A 12908-nucleotide genomic window follows, 5' to 3' on the forward strand; every position below is an offset into this window, starting at 1 on the left:
AACCATCAAACAAACAAACGACTGCAATCCAAACGGTCAACGTGCTTAAGTGCCAATTAGAGCAGCTGAAAGACTTGAAAGAGTTGCTTTCTCCACAGAGAGCCACATCAACTAACTGGACAAGTTATTCCAGGATCTAAAACAGAGCCTTCAGAATAAAGCATATGCTAATCAGAGGCCATTAGTAGCAATCAGAGTCTGCTTTGAGACTGCAGCAGATGAATCCACATTGGGAGCGGGTGACTGAAGCCTGACATGACAGACAAAATCTGGACTCAGACGGGAGGGACGCAGGCTTGGCTGAGAAGAAGGGTGGTGGAACTGGGGGGTGTCAAGCCCAAAGGATCAAGATCACAAATTAAAGATTATTCCACCTGCTTTTACTTCTGCTCTTTTTTCTTCTGCATGATCACTGTCTCTTTCATATGAGACAGCAAATGGACAGAGCTAGCCACTGAAGTGAAATGAGAACAATGCAGGGGGCCAGAGCAGCCATTACCTTCACGATGGGAGAGAGGGCTCTTTTTGATCGTCCTCACAGTTAAACTGAAACCGCCAGCCATATGACGCCATTATGAGAGTTCCAGGGGTAGTGTTTACAATGCAGCATCGGCTGCTGAATGCTACCAGTTATCTTCAAAGTTCATATCCTTCATTCCATTCTGCAAAGGACTAAGACTTCTGAGACTGACAAAACTTCAGAAACATAAGAGTTTCTGGGTTTCTGAGCACATGATGCAATACTGAACAGAATAGCAGTGTGATCCCCTGCCTGGCAAAAAAAACCCCAAAAAACTCAACTGTGAAAAGCAATTCCAGAAAAAAGGAGAATACAGAGTGGAATTCATCATCTTCACGGCAAAGAGTTACAGGACGAAAGAGAACCAACCTGGGCCTTTTTCTACAGATGATGTCCCTTTAATGAACCTTGAGATTATATTCAGTGGAAAAACTGACAAGAAGGTGGACCAGAGGGAAAAAGAGAGTGAAAAGGACAGAAAGACAGCAGGATAAAAGATAGTAGACGGTAAATACATAGACAGAAGAGGAAAGAGAAAGACATACTGATACACGTCAGTAAACAGTATTTTAACAGAATAATGGTTGCAAATCCTTAGCCACAACTTTATTACATTAGTGTTATTTTGGACTTTTTGTTACATACAGCTCTGGTACAAATTAAGAGACGCAGTTTCTCTGATTTTGCTATTTATAGGTATATGTTTGAGTAAAATGAACATTGTTGTTTTATTCTAAAAACTACGAACAACACTTCTCCCAAATTCCAATTACAAATATTGTCATTTAGAGCATTTATTTGCAGAAAATGAGAAATGGCTGAAATGACAAAAAAAGATGCAGAGCTTTCAGACCTCAAATAATGCAAAGAAAACAAGTTCATATTCAAAAAGTACTGAGTTCTGAAGTCAATATTTGGTGGAATAATCCTGGTTTTTAATCACAGTTTTTATGCATCTTGGCTTGTTCTCCTCCACCAGTCTTACACACTGCTTTTAGATAACTTTATGCCACTCCTGGTGCAAAAATTCAAGCAGTTCAGCTTGGTTTGATGGCTTATGATCATCCAAATTCCTCTTGATTATATTCCAGAGGTTTTCAATTTGGTAAAATCAAAGAAAATCATCATTCATAACTGGTCTCCAGAGCTGTATAAGGCTAAACTACGCAGAGAACATAATTGCAAACTTCTGATTTGAGGCCTAAAAAACACTTAAGGCACTTAAGTCCTGAACTACACAGCTTTCTGAATAGAGATTCTCAACTAAAGAGGAAAATTAGTTTAGAATTAGGCTTAATCCCTGTCTGGGAAACCACCCCATAGAATAAAAGCACTGTGTACTATCTGTGAACTAAGTGTGTCCTTTTAATATATGTATATATAATATATGCAACAAATCACAGATAAATTATCCATTCTGATCGCTCCCCTATGGTTTGGGATGCATATGAACCAAAGACAAACACTGTGCCACAAGAGCCTGAAGCAACAGACTGTGTTTACCCTGACAAAAGAGAAGTCACTAACATGAACAAACAAACTGTGTCAAAATAAAAGTCACTAATACAACCCAAGATGGGATCAGATATGAAGCTGAGATCTGTGATTCTTTACACCATAATTAAACGCTCTAAACATGAAGACGATCCTCATCAGGCTCACTTGTCTTGGGTACACTTCTACAATTTTATGAATATCTAGGTATTTTTTTAGTAATCAACAATTATTTCAATAAACACAGTGCTTTGTATGCTACAGTACGATTTTGCTATTGCCTGTGTAACTGCAGTTAACATAGGAAAGAACAGGAAAAATTGTAAAATACCATAGAACATTTTAAATGGAAAAAAGATATACAGAAATAAGAAAAAATAATATGTAATTTCAGAAAAATAAAACTAATTTTACACGGCCCAGAACATATAATAAAATCTCCAACACATCAGTGTCGGCAGCACACCCACTCTTCTTCTTCTCTTTCTCTGACTGCTCTCCCTCCCTCTTCTTTTCTTTAGGATCCTGTCGTTCACCGCTGTGCCTCCTGTCTCACTCCCTGTCCTTTAGATACCTCAGGCGTGAAGCTGGAACAATTACATTTGCAACACAAGGGGCTCCCTTCTCTTCCTCACTCAGCTTCCCAAATTAAAACACACTATGTGCAATCACCGTTTTGTAACCCCCATTACCATTCTCCACCTTCAAGATATTTCAAAGCTTAGGGGACTGAATTATTGGAAATTACACAGAGTCAGGCATGGGTTATTGCAGTTATGATGATTCTCACTATTACGTAAGGCTGTTAGCGTTAATCTAACAGAGAAGATCGTTTTGAGAATGAATCTCATGATCTGACCAAACAGTGGTCTGTACTGTTTCAAATGAATATATCATCAGCATTATTCAAAACCTTTAGCTCTGACAATTTTAGTTTTACTTTTTGTCATTATTTAAAGTTGGCAATAAATTTTTTTAAATATAATATAACAATTTCATGATGAATGGACCAACAGAAATGTTCATATTTTTTAAGCAGGATTTTTACTTCTCCAGTTTCCAATTATATTGAACAGCGTTAGGATGACAACGATACCAAAAGTAGAACTGTTGCACTTACAGCAATTATCTCATACTTTCAGGCCTCATTTTCATTTATCTGGCTTAAGCACAGCAGCAGAAAATTATCATTTTTAAAATTTCCAAATTTGTGTTTCATCCCTGTTGCCACATCACAAACAGACATGTTTATAACCAAATAGGCCTGTAGGTTAATTGACACCTTGATTTCTGGCCATTTTAATTAACTTTCCCATTGTCAATTTATTAGAAAGAGTGTAGTCCATTATTTGGGTGCAGCAGTCTGTTTCAGAGGCCTGCTATTTCAGCCATCAAATTGGAGAATTAATGACGTGGATAATCGTCTCTTATTCAGAAATCTAAATTCGCGGTTGAGGAGGGAGGGCACTGGGGTTTAATAATTCAGCTGAGCGGCTAAAACAGCATTGAAGCATTGCATTTGTTCAGGTGCCTTTCTTCAGCTACACACAGCCTGTGCTGCAACAAAGGGCGAAATAGAAGAGCCTGGCAAAGGCCTTTAGTCATGTCCCGGGCAAGATGTTTCCATTCGTTCAGAGGCACTGCAAAGGTGCGCTCGACAGATCAGCTGCCCGACACACAGAGGCAGGTGGAGGCTCAGTGCTAGTGTTACAGCTTCATGCGGCTGTGTGTCATTAAGTGTGTGGGTGTATACATGGCTGAGCAATCAAAGGCAGCAGCGGTGAAGGCGACCCTGCTCCGACATTATATCCTGCCAGTTTTCCCCCTTTCGTCTCACTTTATACCCTACTTTTTAACCAGATCGTCACATTAGGAGAAAATGACTTTGCTCACTGTATCTGTCTGACTTCTCTAAGGGCAAATATTCAGGTCTTTTGTCCGTAATACCCCAGGCTCAATCAAGGCTGTACTAAAAGGATATATGCAATATGGTTAACCAGATAAATCTACAGCAATAGTTAATAAGAATTAACAAGTTAGGAAATTAATTAGAAGGAAAATCACATATGCTGCACCATGAGGGGGCACAATTCTGCTTTCTAACCATTAAGAGCCAGGTTCTCATTCTCCTCCATCTGCATTTCAGAGGTGTTAGCTAACTGACTTCAAAGCAACGGCATGGCAATAAATTGAAGAGTACATATAAAAAAGGCTCTGGCCACCTGCTTTGGAGATCCCTGTCTCTGACCATTTCACCCCTCTATCCATAACGATGGCCTCCACCCCCTTTCCTAAACCATCTAATACATTCTTTATTTGGACAATCTCAAATTCACCCTGATGAAAGTGGGTAGATGCTGGGGGTCTAGTGAAGATTTACACTGACAGCAGCATTAATAAAAAAAAAAAAAAACAATAAGGATGAATTACTAAATACCACGGTTCACAAATAAAAAGAGATCATAAAAAAGTATCATGGGCAACTAACTCTGCAACGTAGTCTAATATAAATGTTTTAGGTTTTTAATAAGAAACGTATTAAATCAACCGACACATTTCTGCTTCAAATGAAAGCATCAATCTTGTTTTTAGCTCCTATTGTTCATAAAAAATGTAAATTAAAATGGCAGACGTGCAAATGTTGGTGGGGTATATTGTAACAGACTTAGTGGCTGATGGAACAGCTTCAAATACAAAAAACAAAGAAAATTCAGAAGAATTCTATGCTGATTTCTACATATCATCAGGATAAAACTGAAATATATATATATATATAATATATATTTGATTGGGGAATATGGAGTGATCATATTGTTTTCATTGGTAGGCTACATTGTAACTAACCTCCCCAGTGAGGAGGCTGAACTTTGGCCAGGAAAGTTCTCCATGCAAGTTTTGCTTGTCGTAAAAAATGGTGTTAATGTCAAAACACTAACAATAATAATACAATAGTTAACACTCTGTAATTAAGTCCATAATCCAAGTCCACAAACAAATCATAAACAAAGTTTATAAGGGTAAATTTTAAATAATTAAATACCTGATTTCAAACTAAAGTTACCAAATATTATAAGAAAAAAATGAAAAAATAACTAAAGAGCTGTGTATGAACCTGTTAAACATATATTATATATTACATTTTATTACAGGGGTTAAAGTTTACCCATTTCATTTGGAAAAAATGTTGTGGATAACACCTCAGAACTAATACAAGTGCGGGTATTCCCTAGTCATCCCCTGAGAACACTTGATCACATGATTAATGTACATAATGCTATCCCAAGACTTTTGGCATGTTATTGTACAGTCCATTAGAAAAGTTGAAAAAACTAATAATCATAATTAGAGAAAAAAAACATTTGCTCACCATAAAGAGGGACTAATGGCCACAGACCACACTCGGTCATCGGTAGGCATGGTATGAAGACGCCTGCCGAATGGCTTTGGAGTTAAGGCCCACAGCTAAAGATAAATTAATAAACAAGATGTAGTCACACACTGATCATACCTAACAAAATTAATCCATTTTATAACTTCTAATTTAAAATAGTGTCAGAAAGAGTTGTATGGAACATAAAATAAAAGGGCTACACTGTAAACTACAAGCCTACCTTAGCAGTCCTGTCTCGTGAGCCACTGATGATCAAGTCTCCTTTGCAGTCAATGCAGTTTACTTCCTGCTCATGGGCATAAAACGCCACAGATTCAGCACTTTTTCTGTCATGAACAATTATCTTCCCATCCCTGCGAGAAGATAAAAACATTTTAGGCACCAAAACTGTTATTAAGTTCATAAACCTAGAGCAAGTTATCACTAAATTTACATCAGTAAACCATGTGTCCCATATAACTTTCACTAAAATATCACTAAATCACAGTATTATATATATATATATATATATATATATATATATATATATATATATATATATATACAATTTACAGTGCACAATATTTGTTTGTGCCAAGCACTGAAATGTTAAAAAAAAGAGTGCTTTACCCTGAAGAATATTAACTAAATAACAATTCAGAAGCTAAGAATTGATGTCTTAAAATTAAGTAAGGATGCACCGAATACTTGCTAACAGAAATTATATTGCTGATTATGGCACTTTCAAACTTGGTGCAAATAAGTGAAAATTCTGAACAATATTGTGCTTTGTTGGTATGTCTACTAAAATGTTAAATACAAAAAATGTTCAATGATTATAAAAAATATTTTTAATTGTGGTTTTGTTGCTGTAATTTAAAGGAACAAAAATATATTGAGGATATATAATTTATGAAAATGGTGAGAAAAGGGCCAAATTTAACAAAAACCTTCAACCAGTGCATTGATTGTTTATTATTCAGCTTTTGGCCAAATGTTTTATTTGCAATACCTCAATGTTTCAGCGCACTGTTACAACCTCTAGCCTTAAACACACTTTTTTTTTTTTTTTTTTTTTTTTTGAAAAGTCTAGTTTACTAAAATCAAACAAACCTGAAAATATCAGTGTTTCTGTATTTAGAGTAAGCTAATTTCTGAATTATTAAACAAATAATTACCCTCCAGCACTGACAAGATGTGCGTCTGTCAGAGTAAATCTACACACATCCTCTTCGTGTCCCGAAAACACACCCAACCTATTATGCTGAAACCTCCCCCCTCCAGCACCCCTGAGATGGTACGCTCCAATGTCTGCTGCCTGAGACAGATACAGCACATCATCATCCAGCTGTATCCACGGCAACAAGCTGTGGGGGAAAAATCAAGGAATGGAAATTACTCCTACACATGTAGCTCAAACTGGTTTCTAAGGACTTAGATGATGTAGTGTCTAATAAAAAGCACACTGATTCCTGATATATGCTGGCAAGGTCAACAACACACACACAATCACAATTCTATTTCGGTATTCAAAAAATGTTTCTCATGTGATACAAGATAAAAATATGTTTCAGTGTCCCTTCTGCCTTTCATTTCTCCTTCAACTGTGACCGCTGTGGACACTAATCATAAAGTAGATAGATATGGTATGGAAACCCAACAGTGCAGCAGGCTGTTTAGACTGTTTAGGCTGTGAAGAAGCTAAATTTAAAACATCCATTCAAACATCTACTCTTCCTATTCTGTAAAAGGAAACTCAGTTATGAAGATCTGGTGAAGTGGACGTGCCAGTGCTGTGAGTTCAGTGCTCACAGGAGTGGTTTGTGTACCGGGTAAACCACGACAAGTCATGTCGACCTGTATGCTTCACCGTATCTTTAGAACCAATCCGATCCTCTTGGTGAGGATATTCTGGTGTTGCTTTCCTTTTAACTAATTATAAAGAGTAGATGTATGAACGTTTACGAGGGTCTTTAAAATGTAGCTCGGGATGCTGAGCAGTCCAAAGAGTAGTCTAAATTAAGTTTAAATTAAATGTAGCTCCTCCTGTAGAAGGTGAAGGCAGGAAGTTAAATAGAGTTCCTCAACACTGCGATTGTTTTGTGAAGTGTTTAACAGTTGCTGTTCAAGTAAAGTACCAAAAAGTCCAACAAAATAAAATACATGGCCCCCTCCTTGCAATCTCCACAACATCTTCGTGACTGCATTATTACTGTGAACAAAAATAACAGGAACTCACTTAATCTTCCATTTCAGAAGGACATCTTTTCGACAAACACCACGACTCCAATTCTGGGATACCTTCACTCTGTCTTTTAATGGAATGCCAGGATACCTGATAGGATTAGTGAAAGACACGCTTTAACATTTACCACTACTACTGAGATGCACAATAAGAAATTGATTTACAATGAATTTTAAAATGTGGGGACATTATTTGAGAACCACGTTTATGAATTCAAAAGAAAAGTGCATTGTTGACATGAACTGTGATTAATTGTAGGTAACATTGTAGACTAATATTAGATACATAAAAATTATGTAGTAAACAATAAAGTGTTTGGCCTCCACAATCCTCTGACCTAAACCTGATCAACTAAAAGATCTTTTAAGGATGAGCTTGAACTTTACAGTGTGAAGAAAAAGCAGCAACTATTGTTCAGCACTCTTTTTTAAGAGACGGTTAAGGTTAATATGGGTGATTATAATCCGTTTTTGTATTTTTATTGCATACTTATTATTATTATTTATTTATTTATTTATTTATTTATTTATTTTTATTGTTATTAGCCATCTACACTTGTAACACAAAAAAATGACATAAGGACAGAGGGGTCCGGTTGTTGAATCGCAACAAGCAAATCTTCCTAAATTTCCAATCATGCTGTTGGACTGTATTATATAATAATAAGTTGTGTAGCTAATGTAAAATTATAGACATTTACTATACTTACTTTTCGACTAATTAAAAATAAACAAATATCATAAATCAATATATATTTTGAAACGTTTTAATTTTATTTGAATCCCACTTTTTTCTGTTTGTTTGTTTGTGTTCTCTCGAGTTGTGCTACCCTGTCAAACCGGGCTATCCTAGTGTTTATTTAAACGTGAACGTTGGGTTTTGTTATATACAAAAATTAATTTGGGAAAATAAAGCCAGCTAATGTAAGTGTTGAAATAAACGTTTTTAAGATAACGTTAGGCCACAACGTTGCTAACGTTAACATAATGTAATTCCTAACGTTTTCTACAGCACATATAGGTTATATTATAAATTACTGTGAATAACTTTAGACACATGTAGAGATGCTAGCTAAACAGGCTGACATGCTACACAACATAAACAAGACTGAGCGCACATCTTAGAGAATTGCAAGATACGCTGTTTCTAGTGAAAGCTGGAGCTTTTCCTACGTAACTTACGTAGCTAGCTGCGTGATTCACAGCCATGTACCGTGTTAGCCAACTAGCGGACTAAGCTAGCTAGTTTTGCACGCTGTTATATTTAGTAAAGCGCTTACAGGTCCAGTCCTAGTCGGGTCATTCCTGTGTTGATGAAGTCTTTCGCTATCCTCCTCCAGACCGCATCGCGGTAGGTGAACTGCTGGCTCCTCCTGCACACCTGAGCGAGGCGACACAGAGACCTGCAGTCCAAGAAGGACAGGACGAGGTACAGAACGTCTTCTGGCAGCTGAAACAGAGACATGGTGGCTCCGTCTCAAATCCAGCGCCTCGCTCCTCTTACTCCTCACAGTGACTTTAATCCGACGTGTTTTAACGTCTTTACAGCGAACTGATTTGTTGGGTTTAGGAAAAGCTTTACAGAATCCCATCTTTTTCACAGCGTGTAAAATCAGTCAGTGGTGGGAGCCATTCCAGTCTGAAGTGGGTCACGTGGTCTGTGTTGTAAGCAAAGTAAAAATAAATTCACTTCGGCTTGGAATATTTTTTTTATCCTGTGTTACAGCTTTAGGCAGAAAATCATGACAACACGCAAATAAAATATTAATAAAAAACATTGATTTAAAAAAATGTCAGTCCCAGTTTTTGTTCAGGCAGAGCTTGGCAATATACCAGTATTTTATCATTTTATCATATTGTGATACATTTCTAGCACAACCTGCTGCATAATCTCTACAGTATCTCTAAATAACATACACATTCCAGAACATCTAATACTACTACTGCTGACATTTCTCTGTACATTTATATTTTATAAATATCCAAGCTTCTTTAATATATTTGCATCTTATTTTTTATTTGCAGTTTTTTTTTATTCATTTTAAAATGTCTAGCTGTGGTCTCCAGTATGAATGAATGCCCTGTGAGCGTTTTTTTGTGCGAAAAAATGCTCCGGTGCTTCTGTAAAGCCCTGCTTAATTTTACTAAATTAGTGGTCTCTGAAGAAAGACAGGATTTCAGTTCTTGTACATAAATATTCATACATGCAAATATGTCACTTCTGATTGGCTAACAGCACTGCAGCAGAGAGCGGGTCCTGCCTCCACCCACCGTCAATTTTAAAGCTTTAAAACTCAAAGGACAAAATGTTTTCAGAGATACAGTCTTAGTTATAAATATATAGCACTGAGTGATAGGTAAAATTAACCCTTAAACTTTGTTTAACGTCAAACTCTCAGCGCTGCGCCACTCTCCCAATGGAGATTGAATAACAGTTTCATATGCAGCATGCATATACAACTCACAGAGACCTATTGTATTTTACAAAGAACAAAAAAAAGTGGATTTTAGCAAAATGAGACCTTTAAATGAGTATTTTATCATTAACATTTTAATGTAACGTTATAATCATTTTGGCTTTTCGAATTTTTATGTTATTCAAAAAAACATGTTCAGTTCAGAGAATACCTTGTAAATTTTTTGAGTTCCCTTAACTTATGATATGTGATAACTTGTTAGAAATAATACTTTTTATTTAACTGGAACACACTGTTTCATGGTTTCAAATGTGCTTTTTAACTGGCCTTTCCTAATAATGACTGCAAGCAAACCATAGGCTTCACAAGCTAGGCAATGTTAAATGTTATTTTAGAGCTAAAATCTCTTGGAGCGCGCATTTTGTTTTTAGCTTAAAATGTTGAAACGAATTTGATATCTTTAATTGTGTATAAATGTATATATATATATATATATATACGTATATATATATATATATATATATATATATATATATATATATATATACGTATATATATATATATATAGGTTTAACACTGAAAATCAATTAAAATTCTAATCAAAAGCTGCTTTGCAAATTAGTGTTTCTGTATGACAAAAGCTGTAGGTCAATAGCTTGTTCTTTTTACTCCTTCTCAGCTCTTGTCTCTTCTTCTTCTATAGACTTGACTTCTCTGAAGACATGCTCAGTAGCTTGTGGAATGCAATTTTGTTCTTTTCTTCATTTCAGCCCTTTTCCAACTCCACTCCGTGTCCACCCCTCACTTTGGCTCCACCAACTGCATTGATGTTTTTCTTCTTCTTTAGCTGCTCCTTTTTGTATGGCAGGCCTTTTTGACTGGGGATTCCATCTTATGTAAGCATTCAGTGCTTGTCATTGTAGGACATGTTTTTATATTTGTTCCACAATGGGTCCATTTGATCTTAGGTTATGGTATGTGATTGTCAGAAATGTGTCTACTTGATAGCTGCTTTTGTTAGGAAAGAAGTGGAAGCTTGACCTCAAACTATTCAAGGTGGTGACCAAGTAGTTTAGTGCACTACTGACCTTCTGAGCTAATCCAAGAAAAACATTTCTTTCTTATTTTTAAAGGCCCGTGTCTAGCATTTTTTTGCCTCTTAAGGTCCACTTATAACTTTTGTGTTTCGTTTATGTACCAAAAAAACAATTTCAGTAGAAACATGCTGTCAAGCTTAAACCTTCCTATTTAAGCTGTTTTTACCATTTTTACATAATGTGAATTTGATAGTTCTTGAAAAACAGTAGATCAACAGAAATAGTCCAAAATGACTTGGGATATAAACATGTTTTGTTTGTTTTGGTAAATATTTTGTTTTCTTCTCCTGTAATATTACTATTTTGAAGATATTATGTTTCTGGTCAGCAGATACAGGATATTAAAAATTAATATGTTGTTTTTTGTAACATCACATAATGAATTCAAAATGAACTAGTCTTGCAACTTTTTAGAATCTTTTTAAAAGTATATGTATCATACATGATATTGGCCATTTACAGTTATATTTTGGCTTCAAATTGTGTTTAATAATGTAATGCATATTTCTATTAAGTATCATATCACTGTAATTGACAAAATCACTAATTTACTTATGAGCACAAATTTTATACAAGACTTATTAGTATTAGTACTACATAATATACTATAATGGAGAGTATCACTTTTAGTTGTGTACAGTGAATATACAAAAAATGCACAGACAGTATTTGTTTTCTACCTGTATAAACATTGTCCATATTAAATATGTTTTAATAGTCTGTAGACCCTACAGAACATTTAGACATGCAGTGTAGACATAAACAGTGTAATATAACAGTGCATATAGGATCAATATGCAACATTAGGAATGACCATGTCCTCAATACTCAGACTTCTCAAAAAATCATTTATGGTTGACTTTCCAGCTGAATTGACAAGACTAAAAGGAAATGAAGAAGGAGGGGGAGCCTCCCCTTTTGATCTCTTTAGAGGGGTGCAGGGTGCTCTGTGTGACTGGCAAACACATTTAGCCCATAATTGTTCAGAACATTCTGACAATCAGTCTTAGAAATGCATGAGCAAACAAAGATTACGGATCCAATTGGAAAAGTCAACAGGTCTTCCGTAAGTTCCATTTCTAAACAATCAAACTGTCGGAACTCATCTCCTCTTTAATCAGTGTTTGTGTTTCAATTATGTCTCTCTGATTGGCTGCTGGCTTGCTTATAAGATGCACAATCTTGTAAACACCTAAAGAGTCTTGGTTTGTTTGGCCTAAATGTGAATTTCAAGTTCTTAAATGGCCAATGTTCTGAATCATTCTTAACCATTTTCTGATGTGGTTTTGTTTTATTTGTTAATTTTATTTAATTTATTCATTGTTTTTCCAAATTCTCAATCTTCTTCTTTGTTTACCTGAAGTTTCTAAATTCTAAATAAAAATAAAAAAATCCACTGTTTGTTCAGTCAACAGACTACTGGCACAGGTACTGACTTTCTTAAGGCACTTTAAAGTTTTTATTCATGTAGTTTCCTGAATTGAGCTCCTATTAGCTGGAATGATTTTATGGTTGGGGTGAAGCAGAATGGGAAGGGAGACTGCTTAGAGGTCTGGGTCGTCCCATTCTCTCACCCAAGCATTCTCCAGGTTCAGCAGGGGGCCTTGTACAAGTCTAAATTGCTCCCTAAGCAAATTAAGAAGGTAGCTCTGTTTGTTTATCTGGGGTTAAGGATGATGGCTGCAGCTCAATAAAATGGATGAAAGCAGTTTTGCGTCCCCTCTTTTTCACTGGAATTGCACCTCATTTGCATGGCATCACAAGCT

The 12908-nt window shown here is 35.9% G+C and overlaps 1 protein-coding gene across 2 annotated transcripts in view; it reads right to left on the minus strand.

Annotated features, from left to right (window-relative positions):
- The window catches only part of fbxw4 (F-box and WD repeat domain containing 4), a 36059-nt gene extending 26756 nt beyond the window's left edge, over positions 1–9303 (minus strand). Inside the window, exons 1-5 of one of the 2 annotated variants that reach the window (XM_022684715.2) lie at positions 8909–9302; positions 7624–7719; positions 6563–6751; positions 5626–5758; positions 5382–5476 (exon numbers count right to left, since the gene is read on the minus strand). In XM_022684715.2, the coding sequence (XP_022540436.2) occupies positions 5382–5476; positions 5626–5758; positions 6563–6751; positions 7624–7719; positions 8909–9093 (698 nt within the window). In that variant the 5' untranslated portion in view covers positions 9094–9302. Of the gene's footprint in view, positions 1–5381; positions 5477–5625; positions 5759–6562; positions 6752–7623; positions 7720–8908 lie in introns of both variants that reach the window. The other variant, XM_022684716.2, reaches the window with a different exon arrangement.
- Positions 9304–12908: the final 3605 nt, after the last annotated feature.

The sequence above is a fragment of the Astyanax mexicanus genome, chromosome 7 (assembly GCF_023375975.1).
Source record: "Astyanax mexicanus isolate ESR-SI-001 chromosome 7, AstMex3_surface, whole genome shotgun sequence".
In the NCBI taxonomy this organism is placed as follows: domain Eukaryota; kingdom Metazoa; phylum Chordata; class Actinopteri; order Characiformes; family Acestrorhamphidae; genus Astyanax; species Astyanax mexicanus.